The following is a 16,169-nucleotide window of genomic DNA, read 5'->3' on the forward strand; positions in this document are numbered from 1 at the left end:
CCCAGGTGCCATCCTGCTTTTGGGGCTGTCCGGGTGATGGATTTTTTGGGGAGGAAACCATCCATCCTCTTCCTAATCCTATGTGATGAGGCCCAGGCAGGGATGAGGCTGGATGGCCGTGGGTTTTTTTCCATTCCTGAAAGCCCCCAGATCCTTCTCCACCTGCTCCTGGCTAATGGTGAACCTGGCAGCTGGGAAGGTGGGATTTAAGGGATGCAGCATGTGAAGGACCTGGCAGTGAGAGCTGACAGCTCACTCGTGTGTGCTTCATCCCTCCCGGGAGCAGGCGAGGCTGTGAGTGCATCCAAACCCCCTGGATGGGTGAGGAACAACCCCAAAATCCCATTTGGCAGCTTATTTTGGGAAGCACCGGGGCGAGTCTCTCCTGGTACCAGTTGATGGCAACTCCATTTGCCTCATCAATATTAAATAAAGTTTCCTGCTTTTTCTATTGACCTAATTCTGAAAAGAGGTGAGAATAGAGATGCTGAGCCTTGTTGCTGCCTCCCTCTGAGGATTGCATGGGCTGGAGGATGGGATGGGATGGGATGGGAGGGGATGGATAATGCCCCTGCTGTCCCCTTGGATGGGGACGCAGAGCCACGACCCTGCAGGCAGGGACTCTCTGGATACCCCACCCTGGGGTAGGATGAGTGATCCCCCTGCCTGTCCCTCTTGTCCCCTTGGATGGGAACATGGATAGGGCCACATCCCTGCAGGCAGGGATGCTCTGGATGTCCTGTGTGGTGGGATGGATGGGATGGATAATTCCCCTGCCTGTCCCTGTTATCCCCTTGGATGGGGATGTGGAGGGGGTCATGTCCCTGCAGGCCGCAGGGATGCTCTGGATCCCTGTGGGGTGGGTGGGACCCCAGAGCTGCCTGGCACCCCTGGGTGACTCACACTGCCCTGCACTGTGAGTCAGTTTTGTTTGCCAGAGATGAAGGATCTGCAAGAAGCGCCATTTTCTACGTAGGCTTGTTCCCATGGGATGATGAGCAGGATCCATCTCCTACGCTGCCCCCAAATACCCAATTTTTGGCCTCAGAATTGCCGGGCCAGACCTGAATTCAGCTGGAAAGCTCAGAGCAACCTGGCTGAGCTGCTTTCTGGTTTTAAGGCCATTGCAAACAGAATATCTGAGTTTCCCAGAGAAAGCAGAGCACAGAAACAGCCCCAGGGCTGGATCTTCCTGCTGCTCTGCTGCTGAAGGCAAGGAGCAGAGCCAAAGGCATTGGGAATCTTAAAAACCACTTTCTGCATCTGCTCGTAGCTTTTCTTGGGAGGCAACAACCCAAAAAGAGTTAAATCCGTTTAAAAATGCAGGATTTGTTATGAACAGACAGTTTTTATTGTATTTCCCTTTTGTTTCCTCCCAGTGCAACAATTGGGATGGGGAAACCACCCAGCTCCGTGCCAGCTCTGCTCGGGGAATTTGCTTTCCATGGGCAAGTTGGAGCCAACACAAAGCCCTGGCACGCTGGAAAGCTCGTTTTTTGTCAAAAATAAAAGGCCTTGAAAAACTCTCACTTGTGCCATGGATGCTGGTCCCACACCCGTTTGATGGGGGACGAGGAGAGCCATGGTATTCCCGAGGGAGTTGGGACTCCCATGTGGAGTTGGCACATTCAGAGCCAGTTTCTCCCTCCTGGAACACCTTTTTCGGAGCTGGATCCCAAGCAGGTTATTCCCTGCAGCCACAACGCATCTGATCTCGCTAAGTCAGAGTTAACGGAGGGGTTGAGAGACGTTTTAATTACAGCTTTGGGTTTCCCGCGTGATTTATCCCGGGCAACGCAACCAATTTATCCATCAGCACTTACCAGGGATCTGAGGCAGAAAGGAGGCGTGGGGGGTGTTTGTGGCGGTGGCTCAGGAGTTGTTTAAGAGAGATTGGAAATGAAACAGGGATGTTGCTTAAAAAACCCCTGCCTGGCATGAAGGACTTGTCTCCAGCCAGGAAAATTAATGAGCGATACCTTTTCCGAACTCCAGTTCCCCTCTTTTGCCAAGCAGGGTTCGTTTCTCTTTGGGATGTGCTGGTGGGAATGAGGGAATTGGGGTGATGTTCCAGTGTCATTTTGTGATCAGGTGGCATTGCAATTTCCTTTTACCATGGCAAACCCCCTGGCAATGCTTTTCCGAGCAGGATCCGAGCCAGTGCCGCAGGAAGAGAGGCAAAGAGAGGCTGATGCTGTTTAATGATCCTTAGAGAAGCGTGTGATGTCTCAGGTGAGATGTTGCTTAAACAGTGCCTGAGAAGTATTAAATCCCCCTATTAATACAGTATTTAACACTGCAGTGGAAAAGCACCCTGGTAAATAAACAGAGGAGACAGAGGGAAAAAGTGCTGACAGGGCAGTTGTTTTCTGTGCCCGATGGAGAAATGGTTTCTCTCATCCCAGGTGGTGAAGTTGTGTGTGGTTGGAAGGGACCTTCAAGCTCATCCAGTTCCACTCCCTTGCCATGAGCAGGGACACCTTCCACTATCCCACATTGCTCCAAACCCCATCCAACCTGCCCTTGGATGCTTACAGTGATGGGGCAGCCACAGCTTCTCTGGCCAGCCTGTGCCAGGGCCTCTCCACCCTCACAGCCAAGGATTTTTTCCCAGTGTGGATCTAACCCTGCCCTCTGGCAGTGGGAAGCCATTCCCCCTTGTCCAAAGTCCCTCTCCAGGGACCGACGAGGGAATGTCCTTCATTCCCAGGGGAAGCCTGCAGCGGGAGGACTTTGCAGCTGGGAAGGACTGTTCCTCCAGAGCTATTAAATCCCGATTACAGTGATGGATGCGGCATCGCTGCGGCACAAGCTGGGAGGTGGTGGATGGATGGGGGGTTTTTTGCTGCCTATCGATCTCTTTTGCACCCAAAGGAGAATAAAAGCTGTTTCTCACCCAATAGCTTCAGGATATTAAAGCCAGTGAATCTCCCATCCCTTTTTCATCCCAGGTGCCTGAATGTATTTCCCACCGTACCACTCCCGGTGCAAACCCTTGGCAGGAGCTATTGCAGGGGGTGAGAAACCCACCTTTGAGCAGAGAAACCTTGGGCTGCGTCAGCGTGAGACACAGGGCTGGGGCTGTACGGGGTGAGCTGCATTGCTCCCTTTGGGACAGGAGCAAAGGTACGTGGGATACAGGGACCCATCCATAGAGATTGGTTTGCAGGAGGTTCAAATCCTGGACCTTCAGTGCCGTGTCCTGCTGTCAGGATGGGTAATGGGGCAGCAGGGACGTCACCTCCTATCCTCCTGGATAACCTCGGCTGCTGTGGGCACATGAACATCACCTCCCATCCTCCTGGATACCCTCAGCTCCGGGAACTCCCCCGAGCGAGCTCAGCTTGCCTGGCAAAACACTCCAACCCAGCAGAGGGATGAGCTGGGTTTGGAGACAACCCACTCTTGCTGAATTAGTAAAGAGGCCTTGAGCTGCCAGAGAGGTTTTTCTTGTCACATCATTTATTCATCATTCATAAAAATATCAGGGGCAAGGCCGGGACATGGAGATCATGCCAGAAGAGGTTGGCATGTGTGTTTGTGTGTGTGTGGCATTTTTCATGCTGCAGGGGCACAACAGCCTGTGCCTGATGCATGGGCCCGCAAGGAGATCCCACCAGGAATTTGGCTGCACCCCTGTATCTGGGTGGGAGCTTTGCTCATACATCTCATAGCTGTAATGCAGGGCAGGTTCCCCAATTCCAAACCCACCCCAAAGGTCCTGTCAGCCTGGGAGGAAGATGCTGCAGCCAATAAACCCCGTGTTTCCCTGGGCACTCATGTAAAGCACCATTAGAAACACACCAGGAACACAAACTTTAAGGCTAAAATATCCCTCCCAGCTAGTTCATCCACGCTGTTGAGGAGTGGGTGTGCTCAGGGCATCCCCCCGTGGCAAGGGGACCCCCCTTGCTGGGCCCTGCCCCCACAGCAAACTGCTCTGAGTGACCCCCAACCCTCCATCCAGCTCGGAGGTGTAGAGCCATTAGTCATCCTACTGTACACAGGAGCAGCTGTGCCAATTAGCATAATTAACACACGAGGGCCAATTAATCTCTTGATTATGCCTGCCATTCACTTATCAGCTGCTATTATGGGAAGATCGCCTTTTGTACCTCTGCTTTCTATGCAAATGAGCTGGTTATGATGCCTTCATTACTCCAAACACAATTACCCGGTGCAGATTCCTGTGAAATCGGGCATGGACAGATTGCAGATGCCACGGGCCACAGCCCAGGTGGGTTTTGCTGTTCTCCTCTCCATTTCTGAATGTGCCACCTCCAGGGGTGCTTCACCACGTGGATTCTGGGGAATTGCTGATGCTGATCATGTGGGGGAGACTGGGGGAGAAATGTTTGTGGGAGCCTTGCTGGGCCTTGGCCACGTTGGTCAAAATTGGCTCCATCTCACAAAGTGAGAAGGACACAGAGGTGCAAGGGACCTGTGGCCATTTGGCCACTGAGGTGGTGGTGGCTGATGCCACCCCAAACAGGCAAGACCTGGGACAAACTGCTCAGGGGCAATTCCCAAGTGCAGGTCAAGGAAAATCACCCCCTGTGCCCTGAGAGGGAGGGATGGTCCCAGCTGGATCCCATTGTCCTGCTCCTCGCTGGGCGGGGTCCCGCTGGCAGCCCCCAGGTGTGCCCTGTCTGGGCTGGGCTGGGCTGCTGGGAGTGCTGGTATAAAAGGGTCCTGGGCAGCACCTCCTCCATGAGCTGGTTTTTCTGGGGTCAAGATGGGGCCTGCAGGCAGCCTGGGTGTTGCTCTGTTCTGCTGGGTGCTGGCTGAAGCAGCATCCTACAGCCCCTGGGGGTTCCCTCAGAGGGACTCGGGGGTCCTGAGGGTCTGGGGTGACTCCTCCTGGAGCCGGCCCCGTGTGCCTTCCTTCTCTCAGCCCTGGGCATGGGTGGACGTGTCCCAGCTCCAGGCCATGGCCCCGCTGCACCCCGTGGCCGTGCAGTGCCAGGAGGCACAGCTGGTGGTCACAGTGCACAGGGACCTCTTTGGCACCGGGCGCCTGGTCAGGGCTGCGGATCTGAGCCTGGGATCAGCCTCCTGCCTGCCCCTGCCCCAGAATCCTGCTGAGAGCACTGTGACTTTTGTGGCTGGGCTGCATGAGTGTGGCAGTACCCTGCAGGTGAGGGGGGGTGCTGGGGTGAGGGGCTGCTGAGTAGGGATGGACCTTCTCTGGGCTCTGACCAGCACTGGGTGGGTAAGTGGGAAGTGCTGTGGAGAGCAATGTGCTGCCTGATTCACCCCTGAGAAGCTCTTGGTCCTGGAAGTGGCCTGGTAAAGGGTTTGGGGTGAAGAGAGGCTGATTTGGTTGCAGCAGTGAGGGGTGGTGTGGCCATGGCAAAGGTAGTTTTTGGAGTATGGGTGCCATCCTCAAGCCCACACCCAACAGCAAGAGAGACTTGTAGTGTTTGTGACTTGGACTCAACTGGATGCATGAACACATGGGAGAGTGGGTGCTTGGAGTTCTGAAGTCCTCGAGGCTCCTTGACCTCCTTCAAGGCTGGCCCCTTGTTGGAATGCCAATACAAAGCCTCATGGTGTCCTATAGGCACTGAATTTGGGGATGTGGAGCACAGTCTGTGCCTTTACAGCTGTGGCCTGTGTGTTCTGGCAGTCGGTGCTGGGTCTGTGGTGGTGCTGAGCTTATGGAAAATAGTTTGTTTTCCTGTCTTCTCATCTCTCTCAAATCTTCCTTCCAGATGACCCCAGACTCCCTGATCTACAAAACAAGCTTGTCCTACAAACCTACTCCTTCTGGCAACCTGGTCATTGTAAGGACCAACCCGGTGGTGGTTCCTATTGAGTGTCACTATCCCAGGTGAGTGTGGGGGCTGTGCCTCTACTCCCATGGACCTCAGGTGATGGTGGCATGGCTGTTAATGCAGATCTCCCCTGTTCAGGAGGAGCAATGTGAGCAGCAGTGCTGTCCGGCCCACGTGGGTTCCCTTCCGCTCCACGCTGTCGGCTGAGGAGAGGCTGATGTTCTCCCTGCGCCTCATGGATGGTGGGTGCAGACCTGGCAGCCCCATTTCCTCGTCCTCTCTGCTCTTGCTCACATGCCGAGCCCAGACAGGGCTATAATCTGGGCTGAAGTGAAGCCCACACTGCTGCACAGTTGAGAAGTCCCTGTGCTGGGGAGGGCAACGTGCTGCTCTCCTGAGTGACCCGTGCCCTTGGATCTCCCTTCCAGATGACTGGAGCACAGAGAGGCTCTCCAATGGCTTCCAGCTGGGGGAGAGCCTGCACCTCCAGGCTGACGTGGCTTCTGAGGGCCATGTCCCTCTGAGGCTCTTCGTGGACGACTGTGTTGCCACTCTGAGCCCCGACAGGAATTCCTCCCCCCGATACGCCTTCATTGACCTCAGCGGGTAAGGGGGGCCGTGTTCAGGGTGGTACTGCTGAGCTGGCTGGCGTGTCCCTGACTCCTGACCCTTGCCCAGGTGCTTGGTGGATGGGAGAGCAGATGACACCACTTCAGCCTTCATCTCCCCAAGGCCGAGGCAGGAAACGCTGCAGTTTGTGGTCGATGTGTTCAAGTTTGCAGGAGATGACAGGAACCTGGTGAGATGTTGTGCCAACCCCTCCTCCCTGGGGTGTTTCAGATGTGCTGCTCTGTTTGTATAAAAAAAAAAATAATAAAAAATCAGCATCCAAGGCTAACTAGTTTTATTTTCCCTTCCAGATCTACATCACTTGCCATCTGAGGGTCTCCCCAGCTGACCAAGCCCCAGATCCATGGAACAAAGCCTGTTCCTTCAACAAAGCCAGCAGCCTGTGAGTAGCTGGTGCTTGTAGGGAGGGAACCAGCCTGGAGGAGAGGCTTTACAGATAATTCTGTTTCAGTTGGGCACCTGTGGAGGGTACTGGAGACATCTGCAGCTGCTGTGAGACCGGCAACTGCCAGTTGCATGGAGGATACTCCCGGAGAACCAACCCTCCTGCCAGATGGCCGGGGAGGCGCTTGAGGAGAGATGTCCCTTCTGAGCAAGGTAGGGCTGTGTCTAAAATGTGCCCCCGGGGCTGGGTGACCCTCTAGGCTGGGACAGCCAACATGCTGTAACATCTTTAGTTCCAGGACAAACCCAGCTCTTCTCCAGAGTCCTTCAGTAAGTACTTTCATACTGAAAGAGGGAGAATTTGGGTTGGATACAGGGAAGCTGTTGGCTGGGAGGGTGGTGAGACCCTGGCACAGGCTGGCCAGAGAAGCTGTGGCTGCTCCATCCCTGGAAGCGTTGGAGACCAGGTTGGACGGAGCTTGGAGCAACCTGGGATAGTGGAAGGTGTCCCTGCCTGTGGTGGGGGGGAAATGAGGTGGTCTTAAAGGTCCCTTCCAACCCAGGCCACTCTGGGATTGTATGACTTTATTCTAAGTAACTGCATCTGTGTCCTTATGTTTAAAAGGAAAACTGCTCTTGCAGGGTCCATCCTTCTGTTGCTCCTAAAATCCAGAGTGAGCACAAATTACCTCCCCTGTGAACTTGCTTGTTTGGTTTTTTTTAGGTGGTCCCTCAAGGGTGACAGAAGCTGAAGTCTCAGTTGGGCCACTGTTAATCCTTGACTCAGCTCAAGGATTATGGAGTTCCTCTGGAGGTTTTGGACCAGCAGGGAAGACCCCACAGGGTATGTGTGTGGGGTTTTTTGTTTGATTGTCAGTCAGGTCTCAACTGAAGGTGACTCCAGGTTCTAGTCATGAATCCCCCATGATTTCACACCTGGAGAGACTTTCTAGTATAACCACCAAGAGACAGTCTGGGGAACTCCTTCCCAGAGCTGCCAGCAAGTTCATCCACTGGCAGATGATGGGAAGCCATTTGATGTGTAGTAAGTGTCTCTTGTCTCCCCCAGGTGCTGCTGGAGGACTTCCTGTGGTGGTCCAAGTTGCTGTGCTCACGGCAGCCACTCTGCTGAGCCTCACAGCTCTGGGACTGTTTCTCGTGTGCAGGAAATGTCCCTGCCCTCCTGGGATGTCATTGTAACCTCCATCCCTAATAAAAGGAAACATTTCTGCCCTCTCCTTGTGTGAAACATTTCTGTCCCTCCTCAGTGGAAAGAGGGGGATGCCAGGCAGCCTTTGGTGTGCTTGGATGTGACTCTGCAAACGTGGAGGCTCCCTGGATGTTGTGTCCTTGGCAAAGAAACCTGAACACTGGCTGCAAACAAGGTATGGCTCCTGTTTTCAGGTGGATGAGGGAAGAACTGATGGTGCTTAGAGGTGCTGAATGGTTTCCTGACTCCAGAAGTCCTATTTGCTCCTCCTTAGCAGGGATGTTGCTGGAGGGTGTGAGAACAGGCTTGTTGGTGTGAGTTAGTGCCTCCTCATCCAGGCTGCAACCTCTCCCGAAGGACACAGTGGCAGTTCTAACTCTGGGCTGAGTATGGCTTCTGCTGCTGGGAGAACTGGGAAAAAAACTGGTGTTGGGGATGGGAAAAGGCTCAAGGTGCTTCTGTTTAGTGTGGCCTCAGCTGTAGGGAGAGCAGAGAGCAGTGGCTGGATGGGAAGGTGGAAATGGGGACACTATAAGAAAAAAGGGACAGATAGGGAAAGCTACTGGTCCACCAGCTCTAAATTGTTCTATATTTTTTTAAATATAAAGGAGGGGAAGCCCTCAGCTGGTAGATTTGTCTGGATTATCATCACCTCTCCTTGTAGCACCCTTGGGGACTCTTCCTGCTGTGCTAGTGGAGCTGAGCTATAGGGCACGGGAGTCCTCATTGCACTGAAATTGAGGCAACATGCCCCAGACAGGCCTTAAAACTGTGTTAAAGTGCTCTGTGCTCTTTGGCTTCCCCTCCCAAACAGCACAGGCTTGTCCCAAAATCTTGGCTTAGGCCACTGAAAGCATCTTCTCTGTGGTGGAGTTCAAGCTGGGTGTGAGCTCTTGGTGTCTCAGCTCCTGATGTGGTGAGTCAAATGCCACCTGCACTCCTCAAAGCTTGAGGAACACGGATATTTCTCAACTGTTTGTGTCCCTGTATCCAGTTCCAGCCAAAGGCTGCAGGAGTTTGTTATCCCACGGCTGGAGGACTGTGTGCTTTGAGGTGCTGCCTGGTTTAAAGATCAGGAATCTGCACTGGGGCAATTAATGCCCTTGTTTATGTGGTGTGGGACCCTGTGCTCTGCGGGGAGCACAGTGAGGGTATTGGGCATCTTGAGGCACAAATTTGCCTTGATATGGGGGCTGATGGCCCTTCCAGGGAGGATCCCCAAACCTGTTGACTCCCCTCCATCCTTCTGGTCTGATTGACCACCTGGCTTGTTCTCACTTTCCATATCCTGGGAGAATCCAAGCACCTGATGCTTGTAACAGCCAGTTCTGAGCTGAGGAAACAGCTCCTGGCCCTGGATAAGGAACAAAAAGAGCAAGATTGATTCAGATGTTTGCTCCTTTGCTTATGCCTTCTGAAGGCTGCTGCTGCCAAAGGCATTCCCTAAATTGGGTGGCTGAAGGCTGGAAGCAGCTCTCCTGCCTTTGGGCTGGAATTCCCCAGCCATTAGGCTGAACTCTGGTGATGCTCAGTCTCCCTACAGCGTATTCCAAGAAACCCTGAGGGCAGCCACAGCTCTGCAAAGGAGCCTCCCCAGTGCTGGGAAAGCAGCTTGGTGCCTGTGCTCCATAGGCTTGGGAGGGTGGGGAGCAGGGACTGCCTCCCCAGACAAGCTGGGACTGAAAGCCCAGGGATGATGTGCCTCAGGCAAATGTTTCCTGGTTCTGTTTTCATTGAATTAAGCAGCTGAGCTGAAATAATCAACTGGAAAAGTGAGGCAGCTATGTAAGGTTTTTTCTTTGGCTGGAATCTTCCCTGATCAGGCTCTCAGCCTTCATGTTTTATGCACAAGCTCCTTCCTGGAGGAGCTACAGAAGATTAAAACCTCCTTTTTTTTCTTAATTTTTACCTTGACAGGATGACATGTGCTGAGTGTGTGGCCAGGCTGTGATGTTGCCCTGCCAAAAGGGTGGTGGTGCTCTTCCCAAGGGCATGGAGGCACAGCTGTGTCCTTGGAGTGGGAAATGGGGAAGAAATCTGGCAGGGTAGGGGAAGTTATGGCATGGAAATCCTCTTTTGAGGCCCATCTCAAGCAGGAAGAACTTGTCCTTCCCTTCTGCCAACCCTCATTCTACCCCTGAGAAGAAGCTCCCTGATGACTTGGGGATCCAATTCCTGCCCCAAATATCTTCTGGAGCTCACCCTGCTCCTTCAGCTGCACTTTGATCCCAGCTCAGGGCCTTCAGCCATGCTTTCCTGCCACAGGTGTCCCTGATCAGCAGCTCCCAGAGTCCTGTGAACACGTGGGAAGCTCATTTAAAAATAAAGAAATATTCCCTTTACTGGAAAAAAAAAAAAAGGCAGGAAAAATAACTTCTGGTGTTATTAAAACTTCTGTGTTTTCTCTTTAAAGCTCTGGCATTTAAGAGAAGGGACCTGTGAGAGAGGTTTTTTCCATTGTTGATGTCATTTTGTAAGCTGTTTATTGTAAATAATTTCTGTTTTCCCCGTGAATACCCGGTGAAGAAGCCAAAAAGGAAAATTTCTGGTATCTCTCATGAGTATTTATTCCCATCTGAGAGACAAATGTGTTTCCCCAAGGAACTGAACTTAATTCACTTCTGCTTTTGCTGCCAGAAAAAAAAAAATGTGCTGCAGTGTAAATGGAGATGAAGGAGCAAAATCCATTTGAAAACACCGCCGGTAAATTGAAGGTTTGCCGTATTTGCCGAGGTAATTTAGAGCAATTCCCCGCTAACGAATTAATGCACCACTTCTTGTTCATTATGGTTTTCCTAATTTAATTGGAGCTCTAAGTGTGAACTTCATTACCAGCAAATATTAATGTAATAAAGCAGGTTTTGGTGGAGTCCATCATTCCCAGCCAGCTTGGTACTCGGGGGCCGTGCTGGAGAAGGGCTGGGAGGAGGAAGAGGAAGGGCAGGGATGCTGCTTTAAGGGTGCCACATCCAGGGGCCAGGGCGTTGCCCAATCCTTGGCAGAATAAAGTCCATTTTCCTGCAGCCTTGCAGGGAAGAAACCCACTAAATCCCTAATCCACCTCATGGACGGACTGAGGGAGCAACTCCATCCCACCACAGCCCCGGACTGGCTTTTTAATAACCCTGTTGTAGGAAAAGTAAAGAAGAGGAAAGCAGAGCACGGGTGACATGAGTTTCTGCAGGCTGGGGCCCAGGAGGGACAGGGCCACTCTGCTCAGTCGTGTTCTTGGATGCAAATGGTTCCATGCATAATTCAAACTCCGTGTTGCTCATCCTGAGTAATCCCTGCTCCGGCTAAGAGGGATGGGGAGGGAGAGACTTCTATTTTCGAGCCTTTATTGTTGTTGTTTTCTCCCCAAAGTGTTTCCTAAGTGCTGGGTAAACAGATTTTCCTATGCTGCATCAGGTACCTGCTGGAGCACCAAGAGCTGGGCATTGTCCAGCATCCCAGAGGGCACCATGGATGTTATCCCAGTAGTGAACGTGGATGTCCCAGAGGTGACCATGGGTGTCAGATATTGGAGGATGTCCCAGAGGTGACCATGGATGTTGGACGGTGCCCCAGAGGTGACCTGTAGCTGATATCCCAGTAGTGACTGTGGATGTTGTCCCAGAGGTGACCACAGATGATATCCTGGAGCTGAACCACATCCCATGGACCAGCCAGTGGGGGGATAATTTTATAATCCGTTGTTTGAGTGTGTAGGTGCTGGCTGTGAAAAGACCTGTTTTAGCACAAAGCTGAGCTGGGGGGGTGTTCCCACGACTCCAGGTATGAGGTTATGAGGTCCTAAACCCCATCCTGACACCTCCTGGGACTCTGGGCTCAGCTCTCCATGACTATGTTGGGTCCCACCTGGCTCAGGTGGCCCTGAGGACACAGCTCTGCTCTCTCCAAGACCAGGGCCCCCCCAAACCCAGCCCTGTTGCTCCTTATTATGGGCTGGCACTGACGCCTTTGATTTTTCTTGGTTTGGTGTTGGTTTGTCTTTTTTTTTCTCCTTTCTAAGAGCCCCAGCGTTTTAATTATTTATTTGGAGCGTGATTAATGTTTTGTCTGACGCTGTTCTGCCAGGGGAGCCCCGGTACATTTTGGTTTAGCGAGATCTAATTAAGAAGTCCCATCAAGCATGTCATCCCTTGTCTTACAAGTACCTCCAGGGCTACTCCGTGTTCCGGCAGGCTCAGCTGGATCCGATGGCTCCAGGGGGCCTGCAGCTCTTCCAGAGGGGGCTTTACCCCAAAAACTGGGGGTGCTCCAACCAAGCATTCTCCTGGCATCACGGCAAGACCCAGATTGCTGCTGCCTCCAGGGTATGGAGGTAAAAAAGCATTTTTGGTCTCAAATTTGCCCTTTCTGGCTGTATTTTGAGGGAATGCTCCTCCTGAGAGCACCAGGCTGGAGCTGCCCTGTCCCTATCAGGGATGAACAGTGGGGTGATGTGACACGGGGCCACCAAGGCACGGCTCTGAAGGGATGGTGAGGAGGAGGCAGTCCCTGCGTGGGCCACTCATGAACATGTGTGTCCATGTGTTCCCACTGCCACCCAGTGGTGGGAGAGCACCCAGCCACCACCCGGAGAAGTGCATTTTATAGGGTGAGATAACAGAATGGATAAATATCCATTTATGAGTGTAGCAAGGGCTGTATCCGGGTACCGGAGGGTTGAACTTCAGGAGCAGTGGCCACTGGAGAAGCAGGTTTTGCAGGGCTGGAGGTGGTGGTGGAGCTGCCAGCTCTGCTCAGGAGGTCACTTGGAGCCCCTCACCCCCGACTTTGGCCTCCCACCACCCTGGGGACCTTAAATGGCCCTGGCAACATCCCCAAGGATCCACACCTTACCTGTGACCTGAGGAGCCCATATAAGCTCAGCCTGGGGCTGTTCAGCAGGATGCTGCTCTCCAGCCATCCCCACTGACCACAGCCTTATTCCCACCTTATTTCCTGATGCTCTGGGCTCCCTGTTGCCATCACAGCCTCCTCTTTCTCCCTTGCTGGGGCGGGATGAGGTCTCCTGCCCCATGCTGGGTATCCAGCCCAGCTGTCCACCCCCTGCTAGAGCAGGAATTTTCCTTCAGGTGTCTGGCCAACACCACTCCACCCTTGGCTTATCAGCCCTGGAGAAGGTTGGAATCCACTGCTCCATCCATGGGAATCCACGGAGAGACCGGCAGCCTCCTGCGGCGCAGAGGCCTCCAGCAAGCTGTGAAATTACAGGCTGGCAAGTGCCAGCACAAACGAGGATTAATTAGTGTGCCATGGCCACGAGCACCCGCTTCAGGCCCTTGTCTGGCCAGGCTCAGCTTATCCATCTCCATCCCGCCTGGCTGGCAGAGCCTGGAGAGGAGCGCGAGTAGGGGAGCTGCTCCGCCTGGGATTTCGGTGCCAAATGGCACTGGGGTGAACTCAAAATCCACAAACATCCTTGACCATGGCTTGGAGGGTGCCCCTGACCCCCCCTTACTCCTCCAAGGCTGCCCTGGGCTGGGGGTGAGGCAGGATGAAGGGATGCAGGATGCTGGGGTGACACCCCGGGGAGGAGTGCTGGGCACATTTTGGGGTGCTGTGAGCAGCGTGGGTGCACTCTGCTCCTGCCTCCTCCACAGCCAGCCTTTCCTTGAGAGGAGATAACAGCTGCCAGTGTGTTATCTGGCTCTGGGGCTGGAGACAAGCAGAAGGAGGGAGGATGTGAGTAAAATCCAACTGGGAAGATGCAGCTGAGCTGCCCTGGTCTACGGGGAGGGCAGCTTTGTGGGAGGATGCTCCTTTTCTCCCCAGGGAGCTGATCAACCTGGCCTGAAGGGTGGCGATGAAGAGGGAAGAGCCTTCACAGTCCACTCCCAAGGCATAAGATGGATTTAGCTCCCAAAAGCTGGAAAAGCGAGGATGAAGGAGCGCTCCTGTTAAAGCAGCATCCTAAGATGTGGTAATTCAGCTGTGGAACAGCCAGGAACAAACAAGACAAGATGCTGTACAGCAGCAGAGGCAGGAGTATCACCTCTCCCTTTGGAAATAAAACATTCCTCTTCCAGCTACAACCAGAGCTCAGCTCCAAGCTGTGCAGGGAAGGGGCAGCTAAAATCCAGGGATGCTTTTAGCTGCTGCTGAGCTCCAAGGGCTGGCTGTAGCCTGGTTAGTGTGAAATAAAGCCCATCTCTGCCGGGGGAGAGGTTATCTCAGTCCCCTGAGAGCAGATCATCGTGGAATTGAGGAAAAAAGACGCGTCTGTGTATGGGGTCAGCTTGGGTTTTGGCTTCCCAGGGCTGAGGGTGGCAACCCATGGGTGCAGTTGGGGTCCTGGGTGCATCCCATCCCCTCCCAAAGCCTGACCCTGAGCCAGAGCTCTTCCTCAGGCCAGAAAACATCCTGCTATCCACTTTGATAGCTGCCTTTCATGTCAGCAAGCTCAGAAGTGAAGTCTCCAGGCACTCGAGGTCTATTTTGAGCCCTCGCCCAAGCGAGATTTGTGAGACGGCTTCTTCTGTGGGAGCAACTTTCCAGCTCTATCTCGGGAGCTGGAGGGGTTGGGTGAGCTCAGAGGAGTTCCTTCAAAACACAACCCCCAGTGGAGCCCCTCGTAATTCAGGTCAACTTGAACAGGAGCTGTGGGGAGGGTCAGAGCTGGCTGCCAAGCTGGAATTCTGCTTAAAGCCCATCAAAGGCTGGCTCTGGCCAGAACAGACACCGAGCATCCTTCCCAGCCAAAAACCAGCAGGATGCATGGCAGAGGGATCTGCTGGCGTGGATCACTGGCCAGACTGTGTCCTCATTTGCTGATGGTTCCTTATTGCTTCCTGAAGGAGCCCTTTGCCCCTTCCTTTGAGCTCTGGTTGCTGTTCTGGGTGTTCCCAAACAGGTTTTGGGGTTGGGGGTGGAGGGCAGGGACATTGCTGGGATGCTGTGGGGAACAGGCTCATTGATGCATTAATATATAGTGTTAAGGGAAAGAGTAGGTGTTTTCCCAGTCCAATTCCACTCCATCCCCATCACTTGCAGCCACAGACCAAGCCCGACGAGCTCGATCTTGTCCCTGCAAGAACCAAGTCTGTTAATTCAACATCATTAATAATTAAGTTGGTGGTGCAGTGAATAACATAATTAATAACTTCGTTACTGGTCTAACAAAGCCATTTTTACTACTTTGCCTGTTTTCTCCTTATCTGTGTTAATAACCATTCCCACCATGTTGAGTTTTTCCCTAAAGAACCCCAAACCAGCAGTTTTTCCTGCTAAATAACGACAGCCAAACCCCTCTGGGTGTGCAGAGAAGCAGCAAAGACATTGCCTGTGGTCACCTCTATGCCAGTGAGGGTTTTATTACCCGCACTCCAAGCAAAGGGGAGCGGATGGATTTCCCCCTCTCCGTTTACCCCAGTTTTATGGAAGTTTTCCATCCATGCACCTGAAGGTTAATACAGCACTTACAGCTGATGTCACTTGGATTTATCAGAGAGCAAGAAATAAAGCTGGTACAGCTATAAATTCGTTCCTAATAAAAGCACGGAGGATGGAGCTGTTCCCCTTGTCCACATGGCCCCAGCTGCATCCATTGGTTTTACATCCTTGGCTCCAAGGTGAGTGGTCCCCAGGCCGTGCCTCAGTCCCCCCTTTGGCAGCTCCTTCCAGAGCTGCGGGTGATGCAGGTGCTCCCAAATCCGGAGCAGCTGAAAAGCATCTCCTTGTGCAGCTCCAGCTGCTCCAGATTTTTTCCTTTTGCTCTTCCTGACACCCTTTGGGAGGAGTTATTGAACAACAAAGCTACGTGTGCTAATTGTAGTTTTACAGAGGGTCAGGCCGTAAAAAGCTCTTAAAAATAAATGAGTAACCAGCTGTTGACATGCAGAGGGATGGAGGGAGTTGTCCCATCCCATGTGTCCCTGGGATGGTGTTGCCACTCTTTGGATGGGGGATGGAGACATCCTGTCCTTTGTTATGAAAAAACAGAGGCTGATGCTCCCCATGGTATCCCAGCCCATGGATTAGGGAGAGATGTCCATAGTCCCATCTACAGGGCTCTTCTTCCCTTTCCCGGTTTTGCCCAGGGTTGGGATGCCCCCATGGGGGAGCTGGATGGATGCTCCCATGTGGTGGGAACACACACTGATCCCCCAGGCAATGCCATGTCCCTAAAAACTAAAACATAAATGCAATTCAACATAATTTGG

General features: G+C 52.9%; 1 protein-coding gene across 1 annotated transcript; it reads left to right on the top strand.

Moving 5' to 3' along the window:
* Positions 1-4,735: 4,735 nt before the first annotated feature.
* On the top strand, positions 4,736-7,991 carry LOC113989220 (zona pellucida sperm-binding protein 3-like). Its single transcript, XM_027723558.1, has 9 exons — positions 4,736-5,137; positions 5,715-5,833; positions 5,916-6,019; positions 6,206-6,383; positions 6,456-6,576; positions 6,698-6,789; positions 6,859-7,004; positions 7,516-7,635; positions 7,861-7,991. The coding sequence occupies exons 1-9, from the start codon at positions 4,736-4,738 to the stop codon at positions 7,989-7,991; spliced, it is 1,413 nt and encodes a 470-aa protein (XP_027579359.1).
* Positions 7,992-16,169: the final 8,178 nt, after the last annotated feature.

The sequence above is a fragment of the Pipra filicauda genome, unplaced genomic scaffold (assembly GCF_003945595.2).
Source record: "Pipra filicauda isolate LSUMZ 115617 unplaced genomic scaffold, ASM394559v2 scaffold287_size946512_pilon, whole genome shotgun sequence".
NCBI classification, from domain to species: Eukaryota; Metazoa; Chordata; class Aves; order Passeriformes; family Pipridae; genus Pipra; species Pipra filicauda.